Consider the following 18,650-nt stretch of genomic DNA (forward strand, 5'->3'; position numbering starts at 1 on the left):
TTGCACAGTTTGATGGATGGAATTTCAACAGTATCCCATTCCGCCACACAGTGGGGAACAAGAAAGGAGCCTCTCCGAAGACTGTAAATTAGAGGCAGGCACAATTCTGCTCAATGAGCTGCGCTCCAACCCAAGCAGGTAAAGGAGCAGAGTAGGCCTATGCACTCTGACGGAAGTTACAGCCTAGCAGCTGCTTGCACGACACTCGGTTACAACTAGTGAAGGGGCGCGTATCTAAACAGATATAAGGTTTTAATAGTTTTATTCCTAATTTTTTATTACTACCTGTACTCAAAAAGTACTGTAGGCCAACATGAAAGCTTGTTTAGTGATGTAGTATAAACGATGCACAATAAACGAACTAGAAGATTGCATTGTGTATACATCCGGTACATTGTAGTGGCTTTACTTGCTCCGCATATCGCCATCTAGTTTTCACAGCACGAACTGTTAGAAGTCAGTTGCTCTCGGCTCTTCCCGCGCTCATGACATCAGCTCAAGGAGTAGGGCTCTCTTTTTGCACACCTATGCTGTTTGATTATAATAAGCTAAAGAGGGCAATCAGCCGTTCCCAGGGCAATGATGAAGTACCGGCTGATTCTTTAGCTAGACGCTCTGAGGTAACTTTTTTTTTTTTGCTAGTTGCTTTACGTCGCACCGACACAGATAGGTCTTATGGCGACGATGGGGCAGGAAAGGGCTAGGACTGGGAAGGAAGCGGCGGTGGCCTTAATTAAGGTACAGCCCCAGCATTTGCCTGGTGTGAAAATAGGAAACCACGGAAAACCATTTTCAGGGCTGCCGACAGTGGGGTTCGAACCTACTATCTCCCGAATACTGGATACTGGCCGCACTTAAGCGACGGCAGCTATCGAGCTCGGTCTGAGGTAACTAACAAGAATGTGAGCTCTCAGGACTACATGACAATAGACATCGGAAAGAACTTAAAAATTTGTCACATCAATAGTGAAGGCATATCTCGATCAAAATACATATATTGATGGTTTTAGGCGTATAAATATGTTTAAAATAAAATGTCAACAACAACATTTTAAACTCACAATGACTAGATATTTTATTCCGACTATGCCTATCACGTGTTACGCTGACACAGCACCATTCGAAATTTTTAAATCTAATTTTTACTACATGGAATGTGGAAGTGGAAAATTCGCGACGTAAAGAGAACTGTTCAATCTCCAACTCTGTTTCCAGCACTCGTTGTCACGTCGGGGCAAAATTGGTAAGTACGATACCATTTTTTCTCCCTTGTGGCATAAGGAACTACGTAGGCATATAACTCCATTCTATAACAACAAGCACATATTCAAAACAGTCATATGGATATTGGAGCTTTATTTATTAATTTTGGTGTGGGCAGGTACAGTGGAACTATCATTAATTCGGCCTTGGCTGGATACAAATGTATGGGAGTTACTGATAGTAATCTGTTACGAGCATCCCTATTAATTAGAAAGGAGGGCAGTCCTTTAAACAGGAAAAAAATGCATTCGATTCTTACTTAGCTTACCTCATTTGACATTTTTTAGTTGGAGGAGCACATGCTATTTGAGGTGGAAAATGATAGTCTATATTATTGTACTGCTTTAAATGATACATTAACGCAGTTGCTCACAATCATGAGGATGCGATAAAACTACGTGAAGGGGAAGACACGAAAGACAATAACAAAGAGAAAAAAGAGAGAAATTGAACTGTATTAAGATTCAATTTACAGCAATGTTCCCCATTGTTAAATGCTGTATACCTACACACATATCTTAAATTCAGTTGGCTTACGAACCACCAGTGTTTGTGTTCAGAGATTCTTCACTGCCAGCTACAGTAATGAAATTGTTTACCTAGTTACAAATCTGGATTTAGAGAAGATGAATTTTGCTATTCACATATTTTCACAAAATCTACATTATATCCCTCTCTAATAATCATATACTCCTTCCTCCTTGCACAGTATTTTGCTGAATTAATTTTAGGTTGAATCTCGGCCTAGCGTAGCCATTGAAATCAATAGAATTGACACCAAGAAAGAAAACACTTTTAAAAGGCGAATAGTCTTTGTAAGTAACATATTGAGGTTCAAAAAATATTGATAAAGAGCTATAACACTCGCCTGATGTCAAGAAGTTTGTTGATGATTAGTGAAAGTTTCTAATTTTAGGTCGTGATGTGGGTCTGATGTGAGGTCTAAACGTGGGTCGCTGAGTAACGATCGTTGGAGCTGATTTTCTTACACAGACGTTTGATGAACCCAACTGTTTCACGAACCCTGCGTTGCAGAGACATCGGCTACCCGAACAAATGGCATTCACGCACGCGGGACTACATCTATCTCTAACTGGTGGCTCCGATTTCTTCACACATACGTTGTCTGATCCCCTGCTTCTGTCCTTCACATATCCTGCATTGCAAAGACATCTGTTGGACCCCGAACACACGGCGTTCACACATGCTGGAACACAAGGCCCTACGGCATCCGTTTTCTTAACACAGACATTACCAGATCCTATATTCTTGTCTTTTACAAAGCCAGCATTGCATAGACACCTGTTGTGATCAGAACAGACAGCATTTACGCACTGTGGATCGCATTTTGGACCAGACGGTTGAGGAAGTCTTTTAATACATATATTATCAGACCCCACATTTTTGTCTTTAATAAATCCAGAATTGCATAAGCACTTGTTAGGAGCAGAACAGACACCGTTGATACACTCAGGAATACACACTGGACCAGTAGGTTCAGATTTTTTGATGCAGACATTTCCAGAACTGATGCTTTTATTTTTCACAAATCCAGCATTGCATAAACACGTATTACGTCCTGAACAAACTGCATTTATACATGGAGGGTTGCATGTGGTACTGTTTGGTTCAGATTTCCTGATACAAACATTGCCGGTCGGGATTGAAGTGTTTTTCACGAAACCAGCATTACAGAGACACCTATTGTGGTCAGAACAAATGCCGTTTATGCAAGATGGATAACAGCTACTCGGAGGTTCGTGCTTCTTTATACAGACATTTCCAGCTCCTTGAGGACTTTTCACAAAGCCTGCTTTACATATACACCTGTTTTGATCTGAACACACTGCGTTTAGGCACGGTGGACTGCACTGTCGGACACATCTGCGCTTATCCTGTGAGACAAATCCCGGCTTACAGCTGCATTTACCCGGAGCCACACAGTCTCCGTTGAGACAAGGCGGAGAGCACACAGGTGAACAATATCCACCATTATCGTGATTTTTGTACCCAGGATTACAAGAACATCTGTTGGGTCCAATGCATGTCCCATTCCGACAAGGAATAACACAGTCCGGAACGCACTTGTCGTTCTTCTTCTTGTACCCTGAATTGCAGCTGCATACGTTAGGTTCAGTGCACGTTCCGTTGTCACACCGTTTGTCGCAATAAGGTATACATCTGTCATTTTCTTTCCTAAATCCCGGATTACAAACACACTCATTGCGTTGGGAACAGGTGCCATTAATACATGGTCTATCACAGTGCGGAACACATACATTCCCATAAGGATTAAGGAGATCTTTTGTGTACCCTGAATGACAGGCGCAAGTGTTAGGGCCAACACATTCACCATTAGTGCAACCACGTTCACAGTACGGCACACAAGTTCTTCTGTGTCTATTCGTGAAGCCCGGATTACAGGTGCAAGTGTTGGGACCAGAGCATCTGCCGTTGATGCAGTCAGGGTTGCAGAGAGGAGCACAGTTGTTGCTGTTTCCAAAGATAGGTGCGTAACCGGGGAGACATGAACATTGGTTTCTACCTACACACATCCCGTTCTTGCATCCACCAGGACATTTAGCTTCACACATTCCGAAGACATTCTTTTCGTATCCTGTGTGGCATTCACAAATACCTAGAGCATTGCAGTACCCGTTCGGACAGTTGCAAGATTGAACTGAGACACACTTGTGCGACTTGAAAGAGTGGGGTATATATCCAGGGTGACAAGTACATGTGTTCGGTGCGGTGCATTCAGCATTTTTACACTCTTTGTCACAGTATGGAACACATTCTCCGAACAACACAAACCGCTTGACATAGCCTCTGTGACAAGTACACGTATTGGGCCCTGTGCACATGCCATTTGGACATCCACTGCTACATGTAGGCACACAAATGCCGCTGATACTTGCATAACCACTCCTGCATGAACAAGTGAACGGGCTGCTGCAATAGCCATTGGGACAGCCTGTCGGACAGAAAGGGACACAGATAGTGCTTCCGGGCTTGCAGTAATAACCAAATGGGCAGTTACACGTTCTTTGTGGATTACAATTGAAAATGGGTCCATTGATTGGACATGGGGGTAGGCATTGGGTTTTGTCCTTTGTAAGTAAGTAACCAAGAGGACAAATGCATTTCTTTGGATCTGAGCAGATAATCACTCTGTTCCTGCGACACACTTTACGAGAAGCTGATGTACACTGGCTAGTATTCATAGTGTCTTCAGAGTACCCTGCCGGACAGGCACATGTGATTGGAAGAGAAGGGAATTCAATTCGAGTAGTCGTTGATACGCAAAGCGTGTTGTTATTGTTGTGCTTATACCCCTCCGGGCAAAAACAAGATTTGGGTGTTGTGCAGTTTTTATTCTCACACTGCCGTGAGGAGTGTAAACATAACGTGCTATTGACGGGATCATCTCTGTAGCCTGCAGGACAATTACAGATCTTAGATACTGTGCAGTTGTTGTTCTTATTGGGGCACAATTCAGCAGAAGTGGAATGACATTCAGAGCTCTTGTTACTGAGCGACAAAAACCCTGATGGACAGGCACAATTCTTGATAACGCTACAATTGATATTAGGCTTTACAGGACTGGGGCACACTTCCGGAGAGGCTGATGTACACTGTGTCGTGTTGGAATCAAATAAGAATCCCACTGGACAAGTACAAGTTTTGGCGTTAGTGCAATTACTACTCTTGTTAGCACAGACTTCTGGAGTAGTAGATGAACACAGAGAACTGTTACTGGTATGAGGCACAAACCCTTTAGAACACGAGCAGTTTCCAGGTATTGTGCAGTTCGCTCCCTCAACTCCTACATATGGGCATACTTGAGGAGAGAGTGACTTACATTCAGTGGCGTTAGAGTTCTGCTCAAAACCTAAGGGGCAAGTACATCTCTTAGGCCCGTCACATTCTTTAGAGCAATTGTTTTCAGAAATAGGGAGACAACGTTTCTGTTTTATGTCTTTTTTGTAGCCGGCAGGGCAGCTGCAATTTAAAGGAGGTCTGCAGTCTTTGCTGTCTACACTGCTGCAGAACAGAAGTAGCATGGGCACACATTTATTCTCTTCCTCTATAAAGCCAAACGGACATGAACAGTTCATCGGCAAGGAACATTCCCTGGTCTTCACGCAGGAACATGTAATGGGTGCAGAGCAGTTCGTAGGCTTCTTGCAGCCTTGAGGGCAGATTGGAATGCACCGTGGGGGAGAATCTTGTTGAATGTAGCCAGAAGGACAAGTGCAGTTAGTAGAAGAGGCACAGCCGATGCTAGCAGTCTTGTTCCCATCCAAACATCCGTTAGGACATACGGCGTGACAAGTAGTGTTACTGTTATTAGCTGGAGTGTATCCAGTAAGGCAGGTACAGGTGTTGGGGGCTGTGCAAACTCCATTCTCACACTCCGGAGTACACAGCGCTTCGCACCGGAAGTCCGAGGTAATATCGTAGCCATTGCAGCACACAGGGATAGTCTTCGCAATTGTTGCCTCAATAGTCTGAAACACGAAAAATAATTGTAAAAACTACGATTTTAATTAATACATTCAATAGGGGAGATTCGGTTAAATCCACAGTTTGGCTAATTCCGAAATAACTGAAATATAACTTTACAGTGGCGTCAGGAGGAGGTCTGATTGGCTTATTACGTCCTCTAAACGTAGTTTTATAGGCAATAGATTTACGAACTAATGCGGAAACAGCCATACCTGCAGCGGAATTGCTGTGGATTTAGCCGAAATACAAAAATTACAACTAAATGAATTAATTGAACAGTTCAGTTGTAAAATTGTTTTCAGGTAATAAACAAATATACATTTGGTAACAATTGTTCCAGTGCATATTACTTTGATAATCATTGTGAAAATGTGTCATGTTTCGAATTTCGCCTTAATGTTGAGGATTTAGCCAAGTCTCCCTCAAATTCTTATCAGAAGAAAGTACACCTTTATGAGTCAAAAATTACTACGGGCCGCCGACATAGATGTTAGGCCCCTTTAAACAAAAAACAGCAATTTATTTTATTTATTTATTTATTTATTTATTTATTTATTTATTTATTTATTTATTTATTTATTTATTTATTTATTTATTTATTTATTTTAACACAGACTACGTTCGAAGTTGAGGAGCCATATTTTGGCCGGTGAAAAAGTCTGTCTGTCTGTCTGGCTGTTAAGTCATCAGCCCAGAGGTTGGTTGGATCCTCAAATAGTACCACCAAAGGTTATGCGGTTATAAGAAAACCCAAAAAAACCAATGGCAGCACCAAAATGAGGCGTACTAGGCAAGATGAGGAGTGAGGTAGTTTGCCATTGCTTTCTTCACTGGGTCAGAAAGTACTATTGCAGCACGACTGATCCAATGAGCAGCACCTTTCATAACACTCAGATGCACTAGTCGTGCTCTGAATGTCATTACTCAGCACTACCCATACCCCAGCAACTTCCATATTGTCACAGCTATGGATGTTGACTGGGACTTCGGAGAAAGCTACACTTTACTCTGGCCTTTGCCAAGAGATGGATGCAAAAGTGGTGAAAAAGTATTAATATTAAAATAATGTTTAGAGAAAATGTGCTACAATAGTATTCAATATATCATTGTAAAAAAGAAAGACCAGTGTACCTAGCAACAAGAGTCTGATCTCAGTATGACGTCATTCATTCGATTGACGCTTTAATTCAGGCTCTTAGGCTCGTGTCCACGTCTCATGACTGGCGACAGTACTCGTAAGCTGCAGAAATGCCTCTCCTTCGTTGTGGTATCGTTGTGGTATCTGTCTAGGTGGATGCCAGCAAGAGCGTACCGGTGCCATTTCTGTACGTCAGTGAGTTGATATGGAACCCAATGGGACGCAATTTTTCTCATGTTAAGACATTTCGTCAGTATGTGCCACAGTGTTTGATGACTGAGGCCAACTAGACCACTCACGATGACAATCTGATCTTGACGACCTGTGCGGTGCAAATCCGCAATTATCATTCCGACCCGCACGAAATGCCTTGACCCATCGTGCAACCATCCTATACGTAATGCATTCAAGCAACGGGCTTCGCGTAATCCTCGATAATATTCTGACTCATCTTTGCCATTGGCAACCTCGATTTTAATCCACGAACACTGATCACCTTTTGAAAACATGATTTAAAGTGGTGAAATCGACACTCTTCACTTCAACGCCACACAGCAATAACACCACTCTCAACTGAATGCCCTTTAAATGCACACTACACATCGACAACAGTGCCACTTAACCGTTCCCATATCCTATTTGTGCATGCCCGATCTCCTGCGAGTGTCTAGACTACGTTCTCTCTACTTTATATACAGTCCTCGTAGGTATTCAGAATTAATTGCTTAATATTCGTGCAGTATACCAGATAATATAGGCCGATGTTTGGACCACTTTTAGAACCTAATACCCAGTTAAAATAAGATAGCTGGATTATGCTTCCAAAGATCTGATTTTGTAATAACTTTATGGTCAAATTAAGAAATGTCATTGAAGTTATAGAATACTGTTCTTTTTAGGTACGATCACTTGAAATATCTATTGTATTATAAAATATCCTTGTCGGTTCCTTTTTGTTCAACCATAGGATTTAGCAGCGTTTGTACGTCGATGTTACTTATATTATATGCTAACTAACGAGCAACTACATTTGAAAATATGTAAACATTATTTTGAGCTGGAGCAACCGTAATACGTTATATACTATAACCTTTCAATGGTCTCGAGGTCAAGAGCGAAGGAACCATTGAAAGTTATAATAAGTAGATCAACAGAAGCGGTGCACAAGTACACAACCAGCAGGAATACGTCCAGTCTATACGTCCAACTACGTACGAAAATCGAGACAACTCGCTCATTAAAAGGAAAGTTAATGGAGTGAAATCAGGAAAATCACAAGCTCAGAACCCCGTAGTATTCGGAGGATTGAATTATGAACATGAGTTGGGATACAAATAGAGACCGGTAGATGAAAGATCGTATTAACAGCTGTGAAAGAGAAATCTCATATGTAACATTCAGGTCCAGAAACGTCGCGCGGCGGATGCCATGGAACAGTTTGGAGCAATGCAAGTTCTAGCATCAAGAAGGCGTATGCGGAGTGACAGATCGTATGCATCATTGCCTACGTTATAATACAAGGCCTGAAAATAGAGCCCGTAAAACGCTATCGAAGTAGTCACACTGAAGTTCAATGCCGGCCCGCCAGGATCGCTTTCTTGCCCCCCTGTCTACCAGGTTCGCGCCTTAACAGAGTTTATTAACTGAGTTGGTTGTGAATGTATTATGTATTCGTCTGATGTTAAGCATTCGCAGTTCCAGTCATGGCTTATTCACGAGAAATTAAAGGTAGTGGAATTTCCTTTCACAAGTTTCCAGTGAATGTTCAATGTTCGAAACATTATACAGAGGAAGTATTACGCATGAGATACGACTTTAAGCTGATTAAATTAGGCGCAAAATTTGTCACTGAACTTTTTTGTAAACAATGCTACCGTGACCGGCGATCATTTGAGAGGCTTCTTCAAACACAGAAATCTTAAATTAGGAAACCAACCAGAAAAATAATTTTCCCAATAAATTTGGAGTAAATGAATGTAGCAGGAGCTAAAAATATTGTATTTTCCCCTGAAACAATCTCTGGTTGAAAAGTGTGGAGGTGGTTTGTCCCGAGAGCATTAAATTTTAAAATATACCATTTGTTTTATGGAGCATTTTATGAAATTGTTCGATGCGCATGACATCTGCAACACCTCACGTGGGACATATTCCAGGAATGAGATCAAACGAGCATCTTTTAGTACTGAAGATGAACGCCTCAGTTAATTAATGATTTCCTGTCATACATTAAGAAAATTCAAATGCATTCAGGGAAAGTAAAAAAAGATTCATGAGGGGAATGTATCAGGCATAGATCTCGACTACCCAATCCACTGTGGTCTGCGTAAAATACCTCATAAGTATACATTTGCATTATGCATTGACGAGATCTTCTTCAGCTACCTAAGATGCCAAGCGGAATACAATGACATTATGGTTCGTGTGGCAAAAGAACTAACAGACTGTAAAGGCTATTTAGAACATATCTCTTCTCCAGCTACTCAAAGTCCAACATTGTGTCTTATTCGTTTTCAAGATAGAGGAGCCCTCAGATACCAAAATCGTCGTCTGTGGCACTTCTGCAGTGAACGACGGAATTTGTAACCTCCGGTACACAGTACTTGCCCCGAAGAGGATTACTAACAGGTGTATGGTTTTCTTTCGAAAGACATGTTCAACAGTGAAATTAAGTGTAGAAAGTGTAAAGATGACAAACCACCTCTTTTTCTACTCTGAAAATTTCCCGAGACCTCTATGTGACAACATTGCTTCGAGCCACTCAAGTAGAAGAGAGAAAGTTTTGAAACTTGATAAGAAGCCCCTCAAAAGGAAAGTTTTGAAACTTCAATGACATATCCAATCCAATGCAGCACCGCTCTATAGATAAAGTACTGTCCATACTTGCAAAAAATTCAGTTCTTTTTATTTAGGATATAATTTACTTATTGAAATATACGGCCATGCGAATACAATGGGGCAAGGACGCGATCCTAGCGGCTGAATGGTGAACTAGGATGCAACCCGTTTCCATGAGTGCATTTCAAGGTCTTGTATTATAGCGTAGGCAACGGTATGCATTGAGGAAATAAATTAATAGCAGAGAGTGTTCCTTTGTGCAGTTCTGTGAATGAAGAGGGTGACTGTGTTAGGCAAAGTTCCTCAAATGTCAAAAACATACGTAACGGAGATTACGACATAGCAATTTTAGTGTGAATCATAAAATGCGAACCAAAGTATTATTGTGATGTTATTAAAATGGGATTTTGTTTTATGACAATGTATGAAGAAAAAACAGCGTAGAAGGTTGATTCGAGAATAGCTCTGATACATATTGAAAGGAATTAAGGAGATTATAAGAGTTTTTAAGATATTGCAAGGTTTAAAAGGGCTCAATAACCAATAATACGACGTCAATATACGAAGGCGAGTTTAGTAAACGAAACTGAAAGCTTTAAACTTTGTTTAGCACTATTCTAATTTGGTCTGTACAAGTTTCAGGGTGAAAGAACAACGAGACTGGTTATTATGATGATGAAGGATTCAACTAAGAAATAGATGTGTAGCTAAGTCAAGACTGGGATCATGATGGGTCCGAGTTCTGCTGGAGTGGCCACAATAACATGAAAACAAATGTCCATAGCTACCACAACCTAAAGGATGGGATGAACAACAGAGTCTTCGGATGTTAAGTACCCAAGCATTGTCTTCCCTTATTCTATTTGTAGAAGCTTATAGTAGTGTTAGATGTGCCATCATATGGGTGACTTATTTTTTATTTAAATACGGCTTGAGTAACCTAACGTGTCTGACATTACGTATCTGTGTGAAGTGTTGATCTGATCATTGGTAAGAGTGAAATTCGGTCTATCGTCAGTGTCAAGTAGTAAAGGTATACAGGCACGATCATATTTCATCTAATGTCCTGATACTGTCCTAATAATCGTGAGAATCTATTTGTGACGAGATAATGTCGAGTGCTGTGTAGGTAAGTTCAGTGAGTGATTGTACGTAATTTATGTCAATGTTGAGATCCTCTTAGAATAACTTGTGCCGCAGAATAATTTAATGAAGTGCGTACATGCTGTAAGTGATATGATGTTTTATATGCCTGTAGTTGAGTTCCTTCGATACCTTTGAATAATGATGTAGACATGGTACACATTTTGATGAAATGTGGTAAATATGAGGGTCGTCGAATATGGTATGATAAAATAGTGTGATTATGATAAGAATGAGGTTTGTTGAAATTGATACTGCGGTAACGTGGTAAATCTTCGAGAAGGTCAATGAACCTAGGGTAGTAATGTTATGTGTGATGTTCATCATGTGATTTTAAAAATTTTGAATAGGCAAGCGGAATAATATGATGCTAGTATTTTCAAAGGTATCTGGGAGAGATTAAAGGTTAAGCGTGTAGAAATCATCAAATACGAGTTTACGGCACAGCATAGAGGTAAAACGGATATATTAGCGGATGAATTGTTAGGATCTTCGGTGAATGACATATCTAAACCGGAAAATAAGTTGGTTAAGAGGTTAATGTCAATTTATTGAAGTGCGTTGGCATTCAAGGTAATTGCTTACTGTAGTTAGTTTGCAGTAGTATTATTTCTAGGAAACACTGGAGGAGAGCAGGTGCAGTACAGACCTTCCGAGATTATCGTTTCATTGAACATGCCAGTAGTTAGATGTTGTTGATTTTCAGATACGGCGAAGCTGAATGTTCCCGATGAGTGTGACAGCACCATGATTGTTCATTTATTGAATTTATTTGTGTCTTTTAGATGATCGACAGATAATTATATTTTTCTTATGCAACGTTAGGTAGACTAACCGTCAGGATATTCAAGTTGTATATTAGATAGCTAGATAGTTAAATGATCAAACAGATAGAACTGGGGAAGGCAGACTATGGGCACATATTGACTCAGATGAATGAACAAAGTGAATAACTTTACGATTGGCAGATTTTCAGAACTATTAATAATTTCATTATTTGTGGAAAATATTTTTAATATTGTAGTGAATTATTTAAGAGTTTAAAACTTAACGTCAGATAGTGGTTTTTTTATGTGTTTGCGGAACCAACAAAGATTGATAAGATGTGTGTTACTTGTAATTCTCCGTTACGTTGTCTAACTGGATGATTATTATATTTTCTTCATGATTACTTTATTAAATGGAATATACTTCCAAAATTTTATTGCGATCTTTCATTCTAAAATTACAATTGAAGAGCCTTTACATAGGTAGGACGTGGAAATTACTCTGTTTGAGCTGATGATGGAAGAGATTTGACCGGTACTCGCCGAATGGCCATGCCCGCGAGTGGAGTTTCTTGTGAACCGTTGACTAGCCGAGGTTTAATTGAAGAAAATCATATCATTTCGAACCACCTACGTCCGCGAACGGTCACAATACATTGTTTCGGGGAATATTGTCAAATTATTGTTATTAATGGGCTTCGGTACGGTGTAGATAGCGATGCTCGGGTTAATCAGGTAAAAGGGATCTGTATACAAAGAGAAAGAATGCAACGTTTTGGGCTGCAAAAAAGGCTACCAGAAATGCCTTATAGTTACATGACTTGGTCTTTAATGGCCCTAAACGAGAATAATAATAATAATAATAATAATAATAATAATAATAATAATAATAATAATAATAATAATAAAAATAATAAGCATGGTTATCGCAGTGGTTTAGATCGTGGGTTGAGGTTTTCATCTCAAAAATCACGTGGAGCCAGGAAAGGCATTTGGTCTTCAATGCCCGCCCAAAAATAAAATGAACCGGATGATTCCAGCGACCCCAGAAACAACTGGGGCAAACGGAAGAAAGTTAATAGTAAGAAGAAGAAAAAGAAGAAAAAGTAAACCACATGCTCAGTTGCGCGTGGAATTGCAACACAAAAAGTATCAACTTCCACTACTGCCATCTTACAACTGGCGAGGCGAGAAGACTGGCTTTTATGATCGGGCCAGTAAGCTGGTACGTGGCAAACGAGAGCGAAAGATACCAGAGGACGCTTTCGGTAATACTGACATATAACCATAGATCCGTACCTTATAATCACAAAAGCACAAGCTTCCACTGGCAATTAAATATCATGTGGTTGCTGACGGAAACATGCAGATAAATTCACGTTCCAGAAGAAAATTAATGTATTAATGTACCCAAGTATAACATTTTCTCATTTCTAGATAAAATTAATGTCACTTACTTCATTAGCTGTGTTGTTCCGACCAGATGAATGTGGTCCTGAACGAACCCAGGACAAAGGGAACCTGAAAAATGATTAATATTACTTACAAACAAACACAAAGTATAATTTGAGAAAAATCATATCACAATACTCTGATTACAATGGAAATTTGTGTGGCCTGTAAAAAGCATACATTAACCACGAAAGTTGGTAGATACTGTAGCTACATCGACGATAGCTATACATCGATTTTGTTATTAGGTAATGAATTTGTAATAAAGCTATTTTACAAATGAAAAATAACCTAACAAATTAAGTTATGTACTGTATCAGTAACGCCGGTACAATAATTATTGTGCGTGGGACCGATGAATTTCAACTCGTAAATACTCATGGGTAGTTCATCAGCAGAAAAGATTAGTCAGATTATACATCAAATAACACAGAAACACACCGTGGCTCACTAAAAAATTTTCACTTCAAACATCTTCTGACTAATTGAAGACAGTTGATAGAGAATTAAATCAATCAATCAATCAATCCATCAATTAATCAATCAATCAATCAATCCATCAATCAATCAATCAATCAATCAAATCAATCAATCAATCAGTCATAAGCAATCAGTCAATCACCAGTGACCTGCATTTAGGGCTGTCCCTTAGGTGGCAGATTCCCTCTCAGTTTTTCGCCTATTCTTTTCTTAAATTGTTTCATAAACTTAGAAATTTATTGAACATTTTCCTCGGTAAGTTAGTCCAATCCTTAATTCGTCTTCCCATAAGCGAATATTTGGCCCAGTTTGTCCTCTTGAATTCCATCTTAAAATTATGATTTACTCCACTGGGGCTGTACCTCAATCATGGTACTTTCAGTGAGCCCCATGAGGTACTATCACCCCCATCAACTTAGTAATTAAAACTGAGAGGAGTTTTCCTCTTGGTGAATCTTACAAACTTATCTTTCATCCCGTATACCATCATACCAGTGTATGCTGTCCATCTCATAATACTGTCGAGATATTTTTTTCAGTCCCTCACCATCTTGTAACTCATTTATTATTCTATACAGTACAACATAAACTGCAAAAAGCATTAAACATTCAAATAATACCCACAAGAAAACAAGATAAATAGTTGTCACCAAATCACATCTCACGCTAAAATAACACATACTAGAATAGAATAGAATAGAATAGAATAGAATAGAATAGAATAGAATAGAATAGAATAGAATAGAATAGAATAGAAAACTCCCGTCCCCTAGTTCCGAATCACCTGGAATTGGGCAGAGAGCATTCATTTATTGAAATCCATTTGTTTGATACATGCATCACATCATCTTTGTTACAAATATTTATCTATTACTACATTAAACATTATGTTTAAACTTAATAGTAATTATGTCTATTCTTCATTTTATCGCACCATACTTTCTTCCATTTTGTTCCAGATGTAATTCTTTATTCATTATTTTCTTCAGTGCTTGTTTTATTTTTTCCTACATCCTTTTGCCACATTTAAAAAAACAAAAATGTTGGTGTTCTTCCCGATGTAATCCATTCTTTGTTTAATAATTTAACGATTGTATAGAATTCTTTCCTTCTTTCTAATATTGATTTTATTCCCTGCCCAGATATTTTACTTTCATTGCACCCGTCTCCCTACAAACTCTGAATAGATACCCCACTTCCATTATTTCCCCATAAAATAACTAACGAATTTCATCGTGTTTCTATCTCTGACCCTTATACACTGAGTGGCCAAAAGTCACTGGAAGGGGTGTCCCATTATAAAATGTGTCATGTATGACACCTGAGCGTTGCGGAGAGCTGTGGCGCAGCTGAGCACTCTGTCACAGACACCGGAGTCGTGAAGATGGCAACAGTCACGAATTAACCGACTATGAACGTGGATGATCATCGGCGCACGGCGCATGGGTCATAGCATTGCGGGGATTACAAGCGAATTCAGGTGTCCGAGTTCAAAAGTGTCGAGGTTGGAACTTCAACACCGCAGAGAGAATGTTACCACCCGCGTAAACCGCCGCACGGGAAGACCACAAGTGTTAAACGAACTGACATAAAGTCGCCTCCGCAGAACCATACTGGCTGCTCGACGGGCTACTGTGAGTCAGATCATCGCCCAGTTGAATGTTGGGTCTGTAAGAAGGCAACTGCACCGCATAGGCTTCACCAGCCGACGACCAACTCGTGTCCCTTTGCTGACACCTCGACACTGAGTTCAACGACGTGCATGGGCCCGCGAACATTGGCAATGGACCAAGGAACAGTGGCGGAGTGTGGTACGGTCCGATGAATTCCGGTTCCAGTTGTATCGAACTGATGGGCGCGTGAGAGTGTGGCGTATGCCCCATGAAGCTACTAATCCTGCGTATCAACAAGGTTGTATCCAGGCGGAGGTGGCTCAGTTCTGGTCTGGGCGGCGTGCACATGGTCGCAATTAAGCCTTATTGTCTGGCTGCAGGGAGCATTGACAGGTGTACATTATGTGGACATTCTTTCAGACCATCTGCGTTCCTTTCTGGCCCTAAAGTACCCTGTTGGAGATGCCATGTTTCAACAGTACAATGCGCCATGTCACCGCTCTGTGGTGGCCCGCAGCTGGTTGGAGGAGCACTCCAGTGAAGTTAAATCAATGGATTGTCCCTCCAGATCCCCCATCTTAATCCAATCGATCATTTATGGGATGCTGTCGGTGCTGGTGTACGCTCTATGAACTCCGCACCAACTATACAGGACCAATTGTGAGTATCAGTGCAAGGTGTGTGGGTCCAGATTCCTCCAGAACAATTCCAACACCTTGTGCTGCCGTTTTGAGGGCTCGCGGAGGAGCAACTCGTTATTAACACATTCAGTGTCTTCCCATGACTTTTGGCCACTCAGTGTATCTTCCCAGTAGCCACCACACCATACCTTTTATTTCTCCGTGTGGAAATCTTTATTTCTTTATTGACATTTTTGGATCATTTTAAGAAATGTCGGTGATGTTATTTATTCTGTCAGAATCACGTGCTTTCACTCTAATCGTTACTTTCTTGCACAATTTCTTATCTTTGTTTTGAATCTCGTTGTTCCAATATTCTCCCATTCCTATTCTGTCAAGCATCCTTTTAACTTTCATTAGCCAGTAATTATCATTTAAACATTTCATCTGGTGTTGGTATGCTAAATCCAATATTTCCCTCGCGTCTTCCCTGCTTGATATCAGCCATCATTTTATTACTTTCTTCACTATATCTGATTGTATACTTAATATATTCAGATAATATTCTAACTCCGTTATTAGCTGTGCATTCTGGGAGACCCAGTATTATCTTACAGAATATATTACTAATAACATCTACTTCTTTTTTATCTACTTCAATACTCCATATTTCTGCTCCTTACAATGCTCTTGATATCACAAGAGCCTTTAAAATATCTTTACTCAGCTTATGTTCAGTAATTTGCATCTTTCTTTCCAGACACACCGTGCTAGATAGAGCGGCCATGCCTTTCATTTTATCTCGTCTTATTTGTTGATTCCACACCCCCACTGGTGTTATTATAAATCAAAAGTATTCTAATTTAATGACTACTTCAAGTTCCACTCCTTCTAATCACCACCTTTGATTTTTTAATTTATTTCCTTTTTTACATACCTACCATTACTTTCTATGTATTTCAATTATTGTTTTAATTATACATATCTTGTTTGTGGTTCTCATTCCTTTTGTGAATCCCGTGTGGTGTACAGAGAGTGTAGACTAATCCTCTGCACATTTTATAATTATTTTTTGCTAATATCCCGATATATATTTCCTACTAAGTGTATCGAACAAAATAGTACCCCTGTAATTATTTATATTCGATCTATCCCCCGTCCTTCTGAGTATAGGGCATATTATTCCTCCTTGCCAAAATCTTGGGATTTTCCTACCATCAAAAATGTTGTTAAATATTTTAGTTACTTTTCCTAATATTTGTCTGTTATTGCCTAGTTCCTTCCAGAATTCATAAGTAATTTCACTATTATTACCTGATTTATCCCCTTTTCCTTTTGCTAATTTAATACTTCATCCGTGGTTATTACTACTACATACTACCATAACTTACAATTACAGTACATAGAATCTCACTGAACAACAGAGAATCAAGTTTTCACTAGATAAATGACAATAAAGAACACAAGAAAGGACGTGCAATGTCTTCCCAGTGCTTTAATAACATCGAGGCAGAATGAGATAGGAAATGGCTAGGACTAGGAAGACAGCGGTATTGGTTTTAATTGAGGCATAGTGTCAGCGTGTATCTGTTTTGCAAATGGGGCTGCCAATGATGGAATCCGAGCACACCAAAATCATCAATAATTAGAAACTGGGTTCCCTAGAAAATTGAGAAAGAATCCGCGCTGACAGATTTGTAATCGAGAATAGACAAGAAATAATCAAAAGGAAGGAACAAGGAGAATGAGTGGTATATTTGGAATAAAGTAATCACCAGGAGGATGGATGACCATACAAGCTTACAGAATGCATGGAAGAAGTCTTGTCTGAATCTCTTTTAATACTATAGTGAATGACATCCAGTAGGCACTCAATAACTTCTACAGAGTCTAATTTACGGACCATAATGTCAATTGCACCAAATGTGCGGATGACGTGGCCATAATCACAACAGAAAAGGAGGAATCGCAGAAGGCTACAGAGAGGATCATCGAGGTTAGACAACGCTTTGGCGTCAGTCTCAATACGCAGAAGAGCAAAATTACTATGTTTGAAGAATACAGGGAACATACGATATGTCCAGCTAGTAAGGGAGACACTGGAGATATCTGGATTTCCAATTAACACCGTCGGCCGAAGCACTGAAGAGGTTAAGGCATGCACTGCCCTGGTAAAACAGGCGTACTGGAGGGTGAAGGAATGGTTGAGCCTCATTATCAACTTTCTGCTGAACTGATGGCTGCGAGAAATGGACGCTCAATGCTGACATCATACGAAGAATGAATATATTTGGACGTTGGTAAATCAGAAAAATATTGAGGATGTGCCGAAAAGACATGGTGACAAACGAAGAAGTGCTGGGTAGGGCAAACATCAGTCCTTCGTTATTACAAGTAGTCCACAATAGGAAAATAATGGAGGTATGCCGCACATCGCATGTGGTTCATCTGTATCATGCCTGCTACTGACCCTGGAATGAAGGACGGGAAGACAATCTGGAAGGATTCGTCCAAGAGGAGAACGGATTGACGGCATCAAGAGATGGGCTGGTGGTGAGACATACAGTATGTAAAAGTAAAGAGGATAACGCAACGAAAAAAGGTAAAATTGGCGCTCCATGAAGGCGAACCTCTGTATCGAAGAAGCAGCTGATTGATTGATCTCACGAATACAATCTTACAATTACACTACACGTACCATGTTGCTAGTTTTGTTGGTGTATTATACATGTATTCATAGGACATGTTACCCGTAAATATTGCTGTACACACCCTGCACGGCCGTTGTATGCAATATGGCATCATGACTTCGATAATATTAAGTAGAACA

General features: G+C 39.9%; 1 protein-coding gene across 1 annotated transcript in view; it reads right to left on the reverse strand.

Annotated features, from left to right (window-relative positions):
- The window catches only part of LOC136858318 (fibrillin-2), a 164,115-nt gene that overhangs the window by 62,534 nt on the left and 82,931 nt on the right, over nt 1-18,650 (reverse strand). Inside the window, exons 2-3 of the mRNA XM_068225753.1 lie at nt 13,113-13,176; nt 2,168-5,774 (exon numbers count right to left, since the gene is read on the reverse strand). Coding sequence (XP_068081854.1) covers nt 2,168-5,774; nt 13,113-13,176 — 3,671 coding nt within the window. The remainder of the gene's footprint in view (nt 1-2,167; nt 5,775-13,112; nt 13,177-18,650) is intronic.

The sequence above is a fragment of the Anabrus simplex genome, chromosome 1 (genome assembly GCF_040414725.1).
Source record: "Anabrus simplex isolate iqAnaSimp1 chromosome 1, ASM4041472v1, whole genome shotgun sequence".
In the NCBI taxonomy this organism is placed as follows: domain Eukaryota; kingdom Metazoa; phylum Arthropoda; class Insecta; order Orthoptera; family Tettigoniidae; genus Anabrus; species Anabrus simplex.